The sequence below is a fragment of the Lycium barbarum genome, chromosome 7 (genome assembly GCF_019175385.1).
Source record: "Lycium barbarum isolate Lr01 chromosome 7, ASM1917538v2, whole genome shotgun sequence".
Taxonomy (NCBI): Eukaryota; Viridiplantae; Streptophyta; class Magnoliopsida; order Solanales; family Solanaceae; genus Lycium; species Lycium barbarum.
In genome coordinates, this window is record NC_083343.1 from 606,488 (window position 1) to 625,192 (window position 18,705).

The 18,705-nt window shown below is 33.0% G+C and overlaps 2 protein-coding genes across 2 annotated transcripts; both read right to left on the reverse strand.

Moving 5' to 3' along the window:
- Window positions 1–6,646: 6,646 nt before the first annotated feature.
- On the reverse strand, window positions 6,647–10,798 carry LOC132602821 (uncharacterized). The gene is made up of 3 exons (XM_060315606.1): window positions 10,635–10,798; window positions 7,739–7,798; window positions 6,647–7,621 (listed from the first exon to the last, which is right to left on the reverse strand). The coding sequence occupies exon 3, from the start codon at window positions 7,548–7,550 to the stop codon at window positions 6,846–6,848; it is 705 nt and encodes a 234-aa protein (XP_060171589.1). The 5' UTR covers window positions 7,551–7,621; window positions 7,739–7,798; window positions 10,635–10,798; the 3' UTR covers window positions 6,647–6,845.
- Window positions 10,799–11,347: 549 nt separating this feature from the next.
- Window positions 11,348–13,600, reverse strand: LOC132602024 (kaempferol 3-O-beta-D-galactosyltransferase-like). Its single transcript, XM_060315052.1, has 2 exons — window positions 13,042–13,600; window positions 11,348–12,442 (listed from the first exon to the last, which is right to left on the reverse strand). Exons 1-2 carry the CDS (start codon window positions 13,517–13,519, stop codon window positions 11,565–11,567), a joined length of 1,356 nt encoding a protein of 451 aa, XP_060171035.1. The 5' UTR covers window positions 13,520–13,600; the 3' UTR covers window positions 11,348–11,564.
- Between the last annotated feature and the right edge of the window lie 5,105 nt (window positions 13,601–18,705).

Consider the following 18,705-nt stretch of genomic DNA (forward strand, 5'->3'; position numbering starts at 1 on the left):
AAAAGACTTTTTTTGAACAGATCAAAAAAGAAAAATAAGATACTTAGTAGGCGTTTGGTCATAGAAACCAAAAAATACTTTTTCACTTTTTTTAGAATTTTGGAGTTGGAGTTATGTTTTGGCCATAATTTTTGCAAATAGTATTTTGTCGTTGAAATGTACTTTTTTAACAAGGTTTTGGTTGTAAAAAAGGTGAAAAATAAGGTTTTGGTTATTTTTTAACTTCCAAATACAAATTTTCATGACCAAACACTAATTTTTGAAAAAAATAAAAAAAAATCGCTGAAAAAAATGAATAATTCTTATGGCCAAATGGGTCCTTGAGACGGAGGGAGTATCATTGTTTTAGTCCATGCTAAGCCAGAATTAAAATATTTTAGTAATACAAAATGGGAAGGGGTGTCAAAAAGCAAAAGAATATCTTGTCCATTCTACATGTCTTGGAATATGAAGGTTTTAAAACAAATTAAATGAAACAAGTAGGATTAGCCTTAATTCACCCAATTTTTTATTGGATTATACTTGATACACTAACAATGGAAAGAGGCCACAAAACATAGTGGAGGTGGGGAAATATCCTCCATTTTTTTACCATGGGTCTGGGGTTGGAGCTCAAAAAATAAAATTGTTGTTGGTAGGGAGCATTTTAAAAGAAATTGCATGGTTTTCCCTTCAAATGAGCTCGTCTTTAATTTTTGGCCTTCAAAGTCAAACTTATGCTCAGCGGGACATAAGCTCTCCAACGGCGCTGAGCATAATTTTTGAGATATTATGATGCAAAAATTTAAACTTATGCCCCGCGAAAAAATTTATTTGCATTAAGGACCAAAAATTTAAGACCAACACAAAATAGGGGACAAAAGTGCAAATTGCACACCCCCCCCCCCCCCGAGCATTTTACCCTAAGCAAGATATCTAATCGGAATTCTAATAAGTCGTGAGCCCCAAAGCAAGTACCGGACATCGGGTGGGAAGTTAAAAAAAGACAATAGAAAGTATTATTCCATTCATTTAATTTATATGGCATAGTAACTGGATATGAAGTTTAAGAAAGAAATAATTTTTTAAATGGAAAGTATTATTCCATTCTTAATTATGACACAATATTTGTGAAACTTGTAATGAATATGACATAACATTTGTATTGCAAATTTACAACAAATTCTTCTTTTTAATCAAATATTAAAATAGATTAGGGAAATTTTTAAATTGCATTGTATTCCATGTGGATTCCACAACTGGAGAGGCACACTCGTTAATCTATCCAAAGATTTGGAAGACATATTTTTATATCAACTTGAACCTTGTGAATGTAGATCAAATAGAGCACACTTAAACTTATGGAATCAAATATCTTTAACCAAAAAAGGTTTAGGTAGTGCGCTTACACCTAATTTCTGAGTAATCACAGGAAGGAAGGGAGATTGACCTATAGATACATAATAAGAAAAGTATTTACGAAATATAACGAAATTTTTTAGTTTACGAAACTTAGCAATAAATTTCTTATAAAATATGTACTAAATTTTTGCTCAAGTTTTTTTTTAAAAAAATATTTTATTTTTTTTAAACATTTTTTTTTTGGCTGAAGGCTTAAAAAATCATTCAAAATTTTGTGTATGAATTGTGTATATCTCGCTCAAAGCTCAAAATGTTCACTTGGAATTTTGTGTATAAAAAATGTATGAAATGACTATACCTAGTTCAAGGCTTAAGGCTTTCGCTCATTTTGTGTATAAAAACAGTATGAATTATGTATATCTCGCTCAAGGCTTAGAATTTCGCTCACATTTTTTGTATATAGCTGTCATGTTAGGTGTCTGAAAAATTAATACAACTACAACAACATTCATACAATATTTAAGGCTTAAAAAAATCGCTCAAAATTTTGTGTATGAAAAATGTGTATATCTCGCGCAAGGCTCAAAAAGTTCGCTCAGAATTTTTTGTATGAAATTGAAATGTATATATCTGGTTCAAGGCTTAAAGCTTTCGCTCATTTTGTGTATAAAAACAGCAGGAATTATGTATATCTCGCTCAAAGTTTGGAATTTAGCTCACATTTTTTGTATATAATGGTCATGTTAGGTTTCTGAAAAATTAATACAACTACAACAACATTTTATACAACATTCATACAACATTTAAGGCTTAAAAAATCGCTCTAAATTTTGTGTATGAAATGTGTATATCTCGCTCAAGGCTTAAAAAGCTCGCTCAAATTTGTGTATGAAAACTATATTAAAAATTTCGCACATATATACACATTTCATACATGTTTCATACAGTTTTTATACAGAGAAAATTGACTGAATTTTTTAAGCATTGAGCGAATTTTTAAAAAAAAATATATATTTTTTTTAAATAAACTGAAGATCTGTTATATTTTGTAAATAAGGAAAAGTATCGTTATGTTTTGTAATGAAGAGTCTTAAGTAGGTAGCCTATATTATTTTCCCTTAAAGGAAGGGCAATGGATTCTTACTGAAGAAACTGCACGGTTTGCCCTCCAAATGGGCCGGTCTTTAGTTTTTACTTGTTTTAAAAGAATGACATATTTTTATTTTTAAAAATAAATAAATTTCAAACTTTTCATTTTACACTTAAAGACATGATTTTATAGCAACAAAAATATCGTGACATGTTTAATACCGCAAGCTTAAAAGAAGTCATTTTTTTCTCTTTTTCAAACTCTACTAGTTGATGAAATAGAGGTAGTATTAGTTAATGGAATGCTAAGGCAGTTGTGTTTCAAGTTTGTAATGGCCTTAATTAATAACCCAATGAAATACCAGGTCTCTAAAGAAAGGGAAAAAAAAGAGCAAGTGAAAAGAAGTAGCTGTAAGTACTGTACACAAAGGGCGCCTGGTACACTAAGCTTCTGCTATGCACGGAATTCGGAGAAGGGTCGGGCCACAAGGGTCTATAAGACGCAGCTTTACCCTGCAATCTACAAGAGGCTGTTTTCACGGCTCGAACCGTGACCTTCTGATCACATGGAGGCCACTTTAACAGTTACACCAAAGATCCCCTTCAACACTATCATCTCACTCAATGCCCAATTAATCTTCCATTTTCTAACCAAACCACCAAGTAAGGCCTTCTAAAAACAAATTTTCCTCTCGTTCACTGCACTATTAAATTGAGAATGCAAAGCAGACATAACTTAGAATCAATATTTAAAGAAGTGAACGACATTATTTCACCTTAACTAAGAACACCAATAACAACATACACCCATTGTAATCCCATAAGTGGGGTCCGGGGTGGGTAGGATGTATGCAGACCTTAACCTTACCTTTGTGGGGCAGAGAGTATCAATAAGAGGAAAAGATGCATATTTTGGTATTTACAGAAGCGTAGAGCTACTTGAACTCTCAAAGACAATGACACTAGATTCGAATCACAGAGATCAAGAAAGCTAGAACTGTTGAGTGATACCTCAGGCAACTGTAAGTTCGTTACACCAATCAACAACAACATACCCAGTGTCATCCAACAAATGGGGTCTGGGGAGGGTAGAGTGTATGCAGACCTTACCTCTACCTTGGGAGGCTGTTTCCGATAAGTTAGTTACACATCAGCCATACATGTATATCACTGCATCAAAAAAGGATTAAAAAAACATGAAACAGGTTCCATTACTTCTTTTGCATTCCAACAAGAAAAAAGCTAAAACTGTTCTGGGAATAAATAACTAAGCAGTACAAATAATATACTACAAATTTTAGGCCCCTCAGGTGCCTTACAGAAACCTAAGCACCACTGAGCTCTTGCTTCCAGTCCTGCATGTCTAGCAGCCACAAGACCTCATCTTCAGAATTGGCAGCATCAGAGAAATCCATCTCAATTCCAAAAATGTCAATTGCTGCCTCGTTGCTATGGTCCATGAAAAGCAAAGATATCCATGTTTGAATACCAGATTTAAATAAACAAATAAGAGAGGAGAATTCAACATATACATCAAATTCTAAAGTCCGATATGTTGTTCGATATACATGATCAAAAATGGATTTGTTGATTATGCAAGCAACTTTCTTTGTATCTTTACGTTCAACAAACACCGAGAAACTGACCGTATGGCACAAGGGGATCGTGAATCTAGGTTCCACGGGTAGAATCAGCCTGTAAACCGAATTATAAGTTATGGAAAATGATAGAAAACTATGTCCTAATTAGATGGGGAAAAACATGAAAGAGAGAAACACCATTAGTTCCCTTAAAACCGAAAAATCGACCCAAACAGAACCAAACCAACTACGACCAAACCGATGGATATGTATTATATTTGGTTTGATTTGATTTTAATAATTTTAGAAACCGACTAGATTGGTTTAGTTTTGGTTTTAACTAAAATCAACCCAACCGACCCATGAACACCCCAGTAACAGCCAAGTTTTACTCGATTTTTCATGTTATATTTTAACTCTCTATAACAGCTTTTCACCTATAACAGCAACAACCAACTTTTGTAACAGTGTGTTTTTTGTAAAATTACACCTCTATAACAGCTATCTTTTTTTTTTTTTTTTTTGCTAGTATAATAATTAATCATCTTTAATTTATAGAAATAGAATCTCTAAGATTACCAATAATACATCTACAAATTTTGACCAAATATTTTGATACTTTGATTCCTATTTAATAAAGTATGCATATTTATGAGATTCAAATTTAAATAATTTTATTAATTTTTATAACATTAAAAAGTAAAAACTTACATTTTATGCGTCTTTTTTCTTATAACAGCCAAATATTATTTAGATGTCAAATGTTATTATAAGTGTATAACAGTCCTTCGCTAAAGCATCCAAAAAACTCGAACCCATAATACTTTTATATAAAGATTTGACTGTATAACGAGATATTTCCCCCAAAAAAGGAAAACCATGTCAGACGTACTAGTATATATAGAACCATTCAAGATAATTAATGATAAATAAAATGGAATTAATTAATTCACTATAAACACATAGTAACAAATCATTGAATTTCCTTTCAATTGCAGGAGGTGATAATCTCAACCAATTTCTTGAAATTTTGTGTTGAGCTCCCACTTGGTCCAACAGCCTTGACAGAGCTCTTTGTACATTCCAAATTTCCAATTTGTTTCTTTAAATCTTCTCTATTTTTGGACAATACCAAGTCAAGTGTCACCATTGTTCCACTTTTTAAAAAAAAAAAAAAAAAAAAAAAAAAAACCACCTTCAATTTTCATCCCAATTCTCCAAACTTACTCAACTATCCAAGAATTCAAATGATGATCTCCAAAAAAACTGGCCTACAAATTATAGGCACACCAAAAGCTATGCTCTCCAGAACAGAATTTCATCTGCAATGATTTATAAGAACCCCACTTGAACTATGTTCAAGAACTTATACTTGTGGCGACCATTGCACAATTTTTATTTTACCATAATCACTTGTATTGTCTTGAAGCCTTGACCAAAATAAGTTATTATTTAAACCAATTCACCAAAGTAATACGTTTTTTATTTTTTTTACAGAACTAGCATAAACGTATTCCTGAGTAACGTATTAGGCATTATTTTATTAAAAAATTCTAACGAAAAAAATAGCTGGGGTTAACGGTGTTAAAATCGAATTCGTGACTATTAGTAACGTATTATTCCTAATACGTTACTGTCAGTAACGACTTTAGAGAATCCAAATACGAACAATCCTTCTATCTAATCTAACATTGACTGATGTTAAAGCCGTAACTAGGAGTTACGATTTTAGGATAAAACGTAACTGACAGTTACGTTTCTACTCAAACTAGGCATGCGCAAAGCTTGCGGGTTGTGTAGGCAAACTGGACATGATAGACATCAATGTCCAACCCATAGTCAAACTTAGTGTTAGTCGAGTTTGTCAAGTTATTATATTAGTTCATCAGTAATCAGTTAATTTTTTTTTTTTTTGCTTCTTTATTTTATATGATCAATATGCTCAGTTTCCTAAATTTTATGTAGGAGCGATCAATACGTGTTTCCTAAATTCTCTACTATGTATACTTAAGCATGCACATCTGACATGAGCTTAATTTTTTTGTTAACCAATTTTGAAACCTTACTGAAGATCCATTTCCTAAATATTACACTACATGAGATGAGATGAATATAGCTCTAGACTATAAATGAGATGAATATAGCAGAAAATCTAAGTCTCTTCCAACAAGTATTTGGCTAGCCTCATTACATAGAAATATTCATCTTAGACATCTCTTCCAACAAGTATTTGGCCAGCCTCATTACATGAAACTTTTGTGAAGTTCAGCACCTGTACTAATCTTTTCTAGTTAATTAACTAAATGCATAACCAGTAGAAATAAACCAGCACCTGTATGAATAAAGTGAAGTTCAGCATCTGTAGGAACAAAGTGAAGAAATACATATAAATGCTTCATGGAAATCTTTTCATAAAATTTCACTTCTTTACACCATAGCTGAATACAAAAAGCAAAAAAAGACTAATACACCATAACTGTTTCTTTTCCAGCTTCAAAACAACACCAGCAGTGAGCCAAAAAAAAAAATCATTCCTACTAAACTGCTGATGACTTGCTAGCAAAAACCATAGCTAATACATGACTTCCAATTAAAACTTACAGTACTTGCTAGCAAAAATCAAATACAATCATGACTTCCAATTAAAACTTCTTTGCACCATAGCATAGAATACGTAGCTGAATACAAAAAGCAAAAAAAAATAATACACCAACTGTGCCTTCATCTTACTTACAGTTAGCAAAAAAAAAAAAAAAGGAGATCATTCCTACTAAACTAGATCAGCGAGATTATGTGCCTTCATCTTACTTACAAGCCAAACTATTAGTGATGCATTCATTTATTTTTGCTTCTACCTTGCTGCTTTTTACCTCTACAGCGCTGCTTTTTAATCCTACCGTGCTGATCAAGAAAGTGACTCCCGGTCGCACAACGCTTACGAATAATTTTACGCTTCTGCCTCATTGATGGTTCACCATCCACTTCATCGTTGGAATCATCCAACTCATTACCTTGTATCTCAATATTGCAGTCCTGCCCATCATCTCTATTAGTGGCCTCAGGGATATCGATGGACATTTGCACAGGCGATGAGTTAAAACCAGGACCATTCTCAACAAATATATTCTCAAAAGACGAAAGACTTGGATCTCTTGAATATTGTGGAGTTTGTGGCGTCATGTATGGCACAATTTGAGTAGTTGTTGGTTGATATGTCATAGCTGATGCCTGAGTGAATTTGTGAGTGTCGCCTCTTGAAGTGGAACTAATATTACAATTTGTTGTTGTTGGATCATCTTCCGGGACTGCTTGGGCATCTTCCTGATGCATTTCATCCATTTCGATAGACACTTGACCTCTCTTAATAGCACGTTCCCTCCTACCAGCAACACCACCTTTTCCTCGCCTACGAACAGAGGGACGTATATGGTCAACATGTACTCCATCTTTTTTATAATCGGCTTGTACATGAATTCTATCAACCTCGTGCACATATGTCAAGCACTTTTCACCTTCACTCCGCACCATTGCACGAAACATATAAAATTCCTCAAATAATGGCTGATCACCGAGTGATTTTGCTTTATCATAGAATTGGAATTTTTGCAATCCTAATGTTTAATTTGATCTTAAAGCACAAACGTCAATTTACTATAACGTAGAATAAAAAGAACAAACATTGTGCATTATAACTAAACATATAGGATAGAAAAAAATCGAGAAGTTACCCCTATCAGTCAGAGTACTTTCTTGCTTTTTTTGCTTGAGGAAATTTGAGTTTGAAAATCCTGCGAAAGCCAAAGTGGCTGACCATTATATTGCAGTCAAATAAACAAATAACCAGTACTGTTATATATTAAAACTCCGAAATTTACCATCCCCATTCCCAAGAAAGAAACCAAAACCTCATTAACAAAATAACCAAAATTCTTCAACATAAAGCTCTGAACTAATGGAAAAGGGGAAAAAAAAAAAAGTGAATGGTGTGGTTATGGGAGTGGCACTGAGGCACTACAAATAGTGTTGTACAAAGAAGCACCTATAGATATAAGGGATATGTGGCACATTCAATTATTGTCTTCTTCAAATTTATTTTTGTCTAATACAAATAATATGAATAAATTTTTAAAAAGTTTTTCAGTAGAACTTTGTTTCTAGATCTAAGAAAAACACTGTGAAGTGTTTATGTTTGTACACATTACAGCGATGCTTCCCTTTTTAGTGTTTTGATATTGAATTTCATTTTATCAATCTGATTTACAATATTTGGTGGGCAAGAAATGAAGTTGTGTGACAAATGAAACTAATACCAAGCATGGTCTGTGCAAGTATCCATCACGAGCTGTATATAAGATAGACGAGCAAGCAGAGGAGGAAGGAATGCAAAAGAGGTAGACAGTGGATAGATAATCTGTATCAACATGCATAGCTTAGGGTATACTTATTTGTTTACATATGGTCTAAGACATAGGAATGCCTCAGTCTTATCAAGTGATTGTTCTAATGAATATGCCCACAGTTAATGTAATCAAATGATTGTTCTAATGAATATGCCCATAGTTGAAAACTAATACTACTTCCATTATTTATGACTTCCTGCTATTGAAAAACTCTACTTTTACAATTTCCCTCTACAAGGAGAAAAACTAATATAAATTAAATCTAGTTTAAATTCTTCTAACTGTGATTTGGTATGTTGACATCTAAACACTTCAATTTCTTTTTGCAAGAGGTCATGTTTAGTGGATGCATAATAAAATGATTGTCTCATAAGTTTGCAAACATGTAATTGAAAATTTTAGAAGGCAAGTATTTGGAAACAAAAATTAGAACAGTCGTATACTCCTTATTCCACTTTCCAAGGATTTCCATGGAGAAACTAATAAGTAAAATTTAATTTTCAGATTTATATTCATTTAGCCTTTATTGTTTGGGGTTCTCTTAACATGGCATGTTCTCTGAGAATGTCTTCAACCACTGCTTTTGGAACTATACATGAGAGGGGGGGGGGGGGGTGTGTGGTCGATAACACTATCCAAATAAGAGATGATAATCACTTGACAAAACGTCTATCCAAGTCACACATCAGGTGTCTGCCTATAGAATAAACTAAATGAGTGCAAATGATATAGCACACTAAGAACAAATGCTCAATATGATAGCATGGGAGAAACCTCTCAATGAAAGAAAAGTGAGGGATTCTCGAAGAAGTATTAACAGAATAGACAACTTTTTCAACTTTTGGTTTGAAAAATCAGTTGGGAAGACATGATATCAAAGCCAAGTGAATCACTAGCTTTTCTTTTTTGTTTTTTACAAGCGATTTTTTTTAGAGTGTTTACCACTTGAGCAACCCCTTCTTGTCATCAAGTGAATTACTGGTATTTAGATGTACAATATAGTAATAGAGAGGCGTTAAAAAGCGCCACCTCTTACTATAGAACACTTTAATATAGAGAAGAAAGTTGAAATGTTTGACAAAAGTACATTACTATGCGAAGGAGCGTAAGAAACCAAAATAAGTTAAATCTTATACCATTCCATTACAAAGGAAGTACCATAATAGAGCTACTGAACCAAAAACTGAAAAGACATTTTCAGTCCATTCATAAATTTGAATAAATTTCGGAAAGAATACACCTATTTTCCTTTTTTTTCAATATAAATTTTTCTAACTCAATAATCAAGGTGGACGATTGAGGTAATATGATTTTGTTCAGAAAGATGCATCAAGGTCAACAAAAATAGCACAGAAAATCAGCTTGTCGCATAAGCCAAATAAATGTACAAGTAATCTAGTTATTATGCAACATAGTTTGCAAAATCGTGCATGACTTTGTAAGAACAAATGAACGATGCAAACAACTCATAATGATTACTATGTGATCCCAATGCCTAAATACCTTTAGCTTCAAATCATCCCCCTCTCAACTGAAAATTGGCACTCCATTGTTCTCTCCTTTTGTATTATAAATCTCACCTTTACAACTCATAATCCTCATAAGAACCTCCAACATTAAATCATAAAAATAATATATTTAATCACATATATACACTAAACAAAAGTAAACGGTGAATATAACAATAATGAGACCAAATTACCTTGCTGAATAAAGTAAGCCAACAATAGTAGAAACGATCTCGAAAAAATCGGAGGTCAAAGTCAAGTGTTTCAAATGCGGTAAATTAAGTCCCACCACTTATTTCAAGCCATACCATCACATGAAACACATAAAGCAACTCAACAAAAAATTAGGACAGATTAAATCTGAAAGTAAAGTTTGAAACACAAGTATGCTGAGAAAATACTGATAAGGAAAATGTTATACTTTTTGTTTTCATAAATTCCCTTATTCCTCTAATTTTTTGAATGATCTAAGTGTTTCGATCTTGCTAAGAAAATCCACCACCATAAAGCTAAGCAAACAAAGAAAAAGAGGAAGAACAAAAGAACCCACACGAAAATCGGATGAAGCAGCACACAATAGCTCAGAAGTACAATGGAAAAGAAGCCGAGAAACATTGAAGAGAGAGTTCAGGAAAATACTGACAACAACAATGAATTTAAGCCATAAAATTGGTAAATTAGAAGAAAATTAGGGTAAAAAATTAAGATAAACTTACCAAAATGCAACACCCAGATGAGAAAGCAAAGATCCGCCCTTGAAAATCTGGAACAGAAGAGAAAAGAATTGATTCTTCTAGAACTACCAATCGAGCAAGAGAAATAGTACGGAAAAGAAGCACACCTGAAAGGAGAACGTTCTAGGTGCGTGGAGAATTTGTGAGAAAATACGGAGCTATATAAATTCTGTACAAGGTGAGTTTACCGAACTACCCTTGGTCGTTCATGGACTCATGCTTATTGTATAGTTACACTGAACACATCGTTATTTTAAATGAAGAGACCACTAATAGTCGTGATCTTAGGATACGTAATAGGACTAAATCGTTACTGTCAGTAACGACTTTTATTTTAACGCCGTCCACTTATTAGCTGTTTTTCCTGTTAGAATTTTTGAATAAAATAATGCCTAATACGTTACTCAGGAATACGTTTATGCTAGTTCTGTAAAAAAAATTAAAAACGTATTATTTTGGTGAATTAGTTTAAATAATAGCTTATTTTGGTCAAAAATTCTATTGTCTTCAAGGCCCCTTTTGGGTAACATGACATAAAGTTGTCTTTAATTGACCAAACGAAAGGGATTTTGCTTCTAAATATATAGAAGGTGATATCGTTTTGCGATATATTAAACAGGAAAGTGTGTAATATAAATTGAAAAAAAAAATAGGTAAGAATTATTGTTGTACGACCAAGAAGTCAAGAGGTCCAATTTTTAATCACTGATATAATAAGACATCTCCCAAAAGGAAGAAAGACAATGTTACATGGCCAAGAATTGACGATCCATTCAAGATAACTAATGATAAACTAAAATGGAATTAAGACGATCCATTCAAGATAACTAATGATAAACTAAAATGGAATTAAGTTCTTACAAACCCATACTAATAAATCATTGAGTTCCCTTTCAAAGGGGATCATAATTTTCACTTGGAAGAGGTGATAATCTCAACCAATTTCTTGAAATTTTGTGTTGAACTTCCACTTGGCCCAACAGCCTTGAGAGCAAGATCTTTGTACATTCCAATTTGTTCCTTCAATTCTTCCCTATTTTTGGACAAAACCAAGTCAAGTGCAACCATTGTATTACTCTTAGTAAAAACCCCACCTTCAATTTTCACTCCAATTCTCCAAACTTTCTCAACCATCCAAGAATTCAAATGATGATCTCCAAAAAATGGCCTACAAATTATAGGCACGCCAGACGCTATGCTCTCCAAAACAGAATTCCATCCGCCGTGATTTATAAAAACCCCAGTTGAACTATGTTCAAGAACTTGTACTTGTGGTGCCCATGGCACAATTTTACCATAGTCACTTGTGTTTTCCAAGAACCCTTTTGGAAAGTGTGACATAAAATTCTCTTTAATTGACCAAAGAAAAGGAATCTTGATTTCTTCAAGTGCTTCAGCCATAGCTTTTAACTCATTAGGTGGTGGTGTTGCAACAGTGCCAAATCCTATATAAACCACAGAGTTTGGTTCTTGATTATCTAGCCACTCAATACAACCATTTTTGTCTATATTATTTGCTGAGAGTGGTGGTGAGGTTAAATTAAAAGGGCCAACATTGAGGAAATGGTTGAATTTGGACTTGAGATCTTGGACAATTGGAGGGTCTAATTCTTCAAAAGAATTTACTGGTATGGCAGTGCCATTTGCTATTGTTTTGCCCATTTTGTGAAGCATGACAGAAAATGGCGATTGTAGGTCTCCCGAGACAACTCCACCAGGCAAATCACCAAGCCTTAACTCAGAAAATCCAGGAATAAATTTCAATATTTCATCTTCACGTCCATCAATTCCTGCGGATTTTTTTTTTTTTTTTGGTTACAATAATACGTAAATGCAACGATTAATAAATAAACGAAGTAAAGGAACAAAAAAGAAGATTGGTTATACTTTAGAAAATAATTTCTATACAAATCTTCACATACAGTCTTACCACTGATCCAAAGTTTAGTCGAGAACACGAAAAGATTCAACTTGCATCAGTAACGTGTTTCAATATATGTTTTTTGTATCTTATCAACATAAAAAATAAAATGTAAGATGTTCACCGTTCTTCACTCAAATACGTTGAAAGAACAAGAATTAGTAAAATTGTATGATAATGTTTAGAGAATGGAGAAAATAAATATTTAATAAATCGTTACGTACAATCTTAAATTACTATTGATCCAAAGTTTAGTCGTGAACATGAAAAGATTCGAGTTGATTAATAACATGCATGAAACAGTCTCTACCTCACAGAGGTAGAGGTAAGGTCTGCGTACATTCTACCCTCCCCAGACTCCACTTGTGGGATTACACTAGGTATGTTATTGTTGTAATAACATGCATGTTCCTATATTTTCTCGATTATTTATATATTGGCATATTTTTTTTTAAAAAAGTTTTGTACCTTCGATCCCAACATTTTCTCTAATAAGATCAGTGTAAAAATGAACAGAGAGTGATCCAGCCGCAGAAGTCCATACAGGAATCCAACTAACGTTCAATTCCTCAGCAATCTCAACACAAAACCACATAAATGCATCTGCCATCACACATGTAATCTTTTTTCCTGAGTCATCCTCAGCAGCTGCTATTGCATTTCGAAGATTTTTGCCTGCGGATTTAAAGAACAACCCGATAAGCTCCTCGATACCTCCTCCTCCGAGCACGTAACCCTGTGGGACGCCATCGGAGACGTTAAAGGGCTTAATATTGGTGTTACAATTTTGAGTATTAGTGAAAATTAATGAATTTGATTTGGAAGTGCTCAAGAATGTGAATGTCACATTAGGTAATGAATTTGCCAGCTTTTGAACAAGTCCAAGTAAGAGGCCAGCATGTGTTGCAAAAGGGAATGCTATGACAGCAACATGGTGATTGCACATTTTTTTTTTTGGAGGAGTATATGGAGATATTGAATGAAAAATTATGGAGAAGATTACATGTAGTGAGTGAAGTTTTAGTTGTGGTTTTATACTTTGGTTCAAAAAGAAGTAATTTGTTTTTTAGTTATAAATAACATGCGGAAAAAATCTTAGCCAAGTAAACGAATAAAATAACAGCTGTCGGTTGTTGGTTTGATTTTATTATTAATGGTTGATAAAAAATAAAAATAAATATTGATTAAAGATTTCAGCAAAAGAAAAAAATTGATTAAAGATGCTTCAAACTAGGAGGCTTTCTCGTTTTTTCAGTGGTTGCAATTTTGCCTTACGATAACATTTAACTGTGTTAAGTGTACATTTGAAAACTTTCTTCTTTACTATCATTCTCCTCCTAACTTTTAGGAGTTCGGCACACCAAATGAAAATTTAAAGAATTCAGATTCAGATCTTTGTTTCTAATTTTATTTATTTATTCAATAATTTGTTATTTAAACTCATCGGTCCAATTAATTTAGATCACGCCGCATAGAACTCACTTGAGGGGAAGGCATTTCCATTCAGGAATTTCTTCGTTCTAGGGCTCGAACTTAAGACCTCTTGTTAAGGGTCAAGGGATAGGGGTTCGGTCGAACCCATTAGCTTTAATCCAAATCATGTATTTATCTTATGAAATCCGTTGAATATGTACAAATTATTAATTTAGAACTCAATAATTTAAAAAAATTAAAATTCAAAATTCATAAACTTCAAAGTGAGTTCAGATATATATAACCAGAATTTCATACAAAAAAATTGAAGCTCAATCATATATTATTTAAGCTTCATGCAAATATGGTTGAACTTTTCAGTCATATAGGACTTGAACTTAATGTAAAAATATTGATTTAGTTGTAACTAAAATTACAAAAATTTAGAAACTTCGGCTATGACTTAAGTGGAGGTCTTGATATCGGCCTCTTGTGCACTTCGCCCTTATGCACAACAGCACAAATAGAGGTGAAAGATATTATTTTGCAAACAGGCTAAGACTTTGAGGAATTTGGGCTGGCCTGTGTTCACTCTCCTCCTTGGGTCATTGACACTTATGTCCTTAATTTTGTGCTGGTCTTTAATTTTTGTCCCTTGTAGGCATAAATTTATATTTTCGCATCATAATATTTCACAAGTTATGTCCTGATCCTTGAAGAACTTATGTCCCACTAGACATAAGTTCTATTGCTAAAGAGAAAAAATTAAAGACCAACCTATTTGAAAGGGAAAAAATTTGAATAAATTTCTAACTCAAGAAATACCAAGTGCAAATCAAGATTAATTACTTAAGTTCAATATGGTCTTGAATTAAAGACCGACTTCGTTTATTGGACAGTCCATTTAGTTGAATTCCAAATGATGGACCCATTTCACTAAGCCCAAGGTTCAAATAACTATTAGCTCATCTTAAAGCTCTATTCATGCCACAGTGTCAAATGACACGGTCATGGGCGGAGTTAGGGGAGCAAGACGTTCATCCATATCTCCTTCACCAAAAAATTACACTGGTACATGATTAAAATTATTATTTTATGTATATATAGTAGATGTTGAATTTCCTCCATTTTTTTTGTGTTGATTATGTATGTTTTGACTTATGGTGAAAAGCTTAATTCCACCATTAGACCCAGCATGCCAAATCAAATGCATGAGTCAATCAGATTATGTCGTGTGCCAAGAGACGTAACGTGACAAGTCAAATCAAACATCCAATGAAGCATGCCATGTGTGTAAATAACATCTGACAAGTCAAGTTAGACCTTGTCACTGAATTAAATGTGACTGATCGGTAATTTAGATGGACCAATCAAATCGACGGAATGAGTCCATCTACATATGACTACTTCACTCCTTACAATTATAAGTAAAGGTCTTGCTGAAGAGCTGTTTGGACATGATTTGAAATCATGTTTGGATATGCAATTTGGACATCTTAAGTTGTAATTTTTTTTATAGATATAAAAATCTCACAAGTTGTGAAAACCTTCCAAACATTCTTAATTCTTATACAATCTTACCAAATGAGCAGGTCATAGTTCATAACAAAATTAATACGCTACTAGAAGGCCTTTCTAAAAAATACAACATCAATTGATCAAACTTTAGTTCAATAAAAACGAAAATTTAACATGAATAATAATGAGGTGGTAGACATAAATAAAGGTTGGTAGACATAAATAAAGGTTGGTGGAAGTTAATGAGGTTGGTAAATGGTTGGTGAGAGTAATTGTTAAAAATATCTACCAACTTATGGGTCTTTTTTTACAAAATATAAACTTATGGGTCAAATATTATATTTAAATATTTTGAAACCCTAAATCATGCTTTTTTGGATGATTGGGGGTTTCAAACCATGAGATGAAATATATGTCCAAACGCTGGTTTCATCTCAAAATGTCAAACCATAATTTCAAACCGCATGTCCAAACGCCTATTAAGGCTGGAAGGGAGGAAGGCATTTGCTAGCTACAAGATAAAGCTCTGAAGAATAACAAATAATATTTCTCTAGAAGCACTTGAGGATTCAAGATAATGATCAATGATAAAACAAATTAAGATTTAGGATGTGTTCTCTATGTTCGGTTGGTCAAAAAAAATTGGAAAACAAGTTTCACAAGTGGCGTTCCATATTGATTGTGTCCTCCCCACCCTCCAATACATCTCATCTTCACCCGCACCCCGTAGCCGCCATCCATACCACCCTACACCCCATTCCTACCCCACCTCCTATAGTATTTGTCTAGCTTATATACGTATACAAATGCTTTTAGGATAATATGTTTTGCTTACGTGCCGAACACAAAAAAATAAGTTAAAACCCCCACTTATTTTTCTAGAAAAAAAAATTCGAAGAAAACATTTTCCTTCATACCAAACACACCCTTAAAGCGCGATCAAGCTGAAGAATTCATGTTAAAGAAAATTTTGTCTAAGCATACTTGTACAGTTCGTACATGAAACCTTACAGATGATTAAAAAAAGACAGTCTTATGCATTAAGCTCCAGCTACGTGCAGAGTCCAGAAAAAGGTCGGACCATACAGATGATAGAACTGATGAATATCTGTTTGCACATAATTTTTTACAAGTGAATTTGTCGGATATACAGGCATTATTCCTATTAGATACATTCCATGATTTAAGGTCTTGTCAGTCTGTGACATGTATTTCAAATTTTCAATAGCACGGGATGTGGATACTGGATAATACTTTCTTATTACCCTTTAGATAAAATCTCGTTTTCTTGTAGGATTAGGTGCTTGTTAGGAACTTTTCATTTTTCATACGTACGATACTAATGGATCGTTTGATTTAAAATGAGTATTCAAGATTATAAGAATATATAGTATTGATTTTAGTTAATTTTTTCAACCAAATATGGGATAAATCTAATTTCAAATTTTATATTGAAATAAACTCACCTAATCCCTTGAACCAAATGACTCTTACTTATTTAGTACTCCCTCTATCCCAATTTATGTGGCCTCATTTCTTTTTTGGCCTGTCACAAAAAGAATGTCACATTTCTATATTTAGAAATAATTTTAACTGTATGGAATGATTTACAACCACACATTTATATAAGATTTATTTTAGACCACATATTTCAAAAGTCTTTCTTTCTTTCTTAAACTCCGTGCCAAGTCAAATGGTGCCACATAAATTGAAACGGAGGGAGTAAGAAGGAAAATGTTTTACTAAGAGTAAGTAATTCTCTTCCTTATTTTCTGATGTTTAGTAAGTAATTAAAAAATTGCGTCTCAACAACATTTATATAGTATAATTTAGACAAACGGAAGTGCGGATAAGGTGGTGAGATGGGGTATGGCGGGTCGGGTGGGGTGTCGTGGGTGGAGGGGGCGAGCTTGTGGTGGGGTGGTGGTGAGGATATGATGAGATTGAGGAGAAGGCGTGTGAGATTACTTCAGATGGGAAGAAGACAATCAACATGAAAAAACATTAACGGAACTTGTTTTCTGTTTTTGTAAATGTTCGTGGTCATTGATCAATAAAAAAAAATCTTTCACCAAAAAAAAAAAACTTGTTTTCTGTATTTCCTAATAAATATATGATACTTAGTACCAAATGTACCTCTTTCTTTAGGAATCAAATGTACCTTCATAACCTGCTAGCCCAAGGCATAGTAATAATAATACAGTTAAACCTCTCTATAATTGTCATTCGATATAACATCATTTCACTATAACGGCCTGATTTTCTCCGGAATCGATTTTTCATGTTATATTTTACTTCTCTATAACAGTGATCTATCTATAACAACAGTGACATTCATTATAGCGGTACATTCTTTGTAAATTTACCTATCTATAACAGTCATACTCAAATTATGTTTAATAATATTTGGTAAGAAATATATTATGTATAAAAATAAAATAAAAAATATTTATGATAATCATCATTAATGTCATGCACATAGCAAGTGACAACAAGTTCAACTTCGACAAGCAATTACCACTCTCGTAGAAGCATGAAATGATGTTAAGAACTCTACTATTCTCCATTGTTAGAGAAATATTGGAATTCTACCTATAGATGACAACCCCAATGTTAATAGTGAAACTTTAGAACAGTTGAGGAAGTTGATAGTGTGTCATCACTTATAGCCCAATCTCATCTCATAACACCAATCAAGCAATGGATGCTACCATTTATATGAAGTTTGATGCAACACTTTCAATCCTTGAAACTAACATTGATGAAAAGATTATTGCACAAGTGATTGGAGTGGATGAACAAGAGACAACGGATGTAGAAGGTGACAACAATAGTGTTGATGAAGAGTCTGGGGAGAGATAGGAGAGTCAACTATTAGCTCTTAGACAACCTTCAAGAGAAAGCTATTGAATTCCCTTTTGCTGAAAGTTTGGACAAAATTCTTCAAGAATTTAAGCGTTATCTTATCACTAAGATACTGGAATTTACGAAAAGAATTCTTATGTCAAACTTGAAATATTTAAATTCTCAATTAATTTTAAATTCATGTGTTACTTAGATTTAAATTATTTATCGATATGGTACAACTAGTTATGAATTTATTAATAATTTATTAGTCTTTTCAATTTTTAATTAATGAGATATGAAAAGCAATTGAGATTTTAAAATTAACAAGTATATTATTTTCGTTTATAATATAAA

What these genes read in the sequence shown, in the direction of transcription:
- LOC132602821 (XM_060315606.1), bottom strand. Translation starts at nt 7,550, where the DNA reads ATGTTTCGTGCAATGGTGCGGAGTGAAGGTGAAAAGTGCTTGACATAT.
- LOC132602024 (XM_060315052.1), bottom strand. Translation starts at nt 13,519, where the DNA reads ATGTGCAATCACCATGTTGCTGTCATAGCATTCCCTTTTGCAACACAT. An exon ending in AGAAAATGTTGGGATCGAAG is followed by an intron (nt 12,443 to 13,041) that starts GTACAAAACTTT and finishes AAAAATCCGCAG; the next exon opens with GAATTGATGGACGTGAAGAT.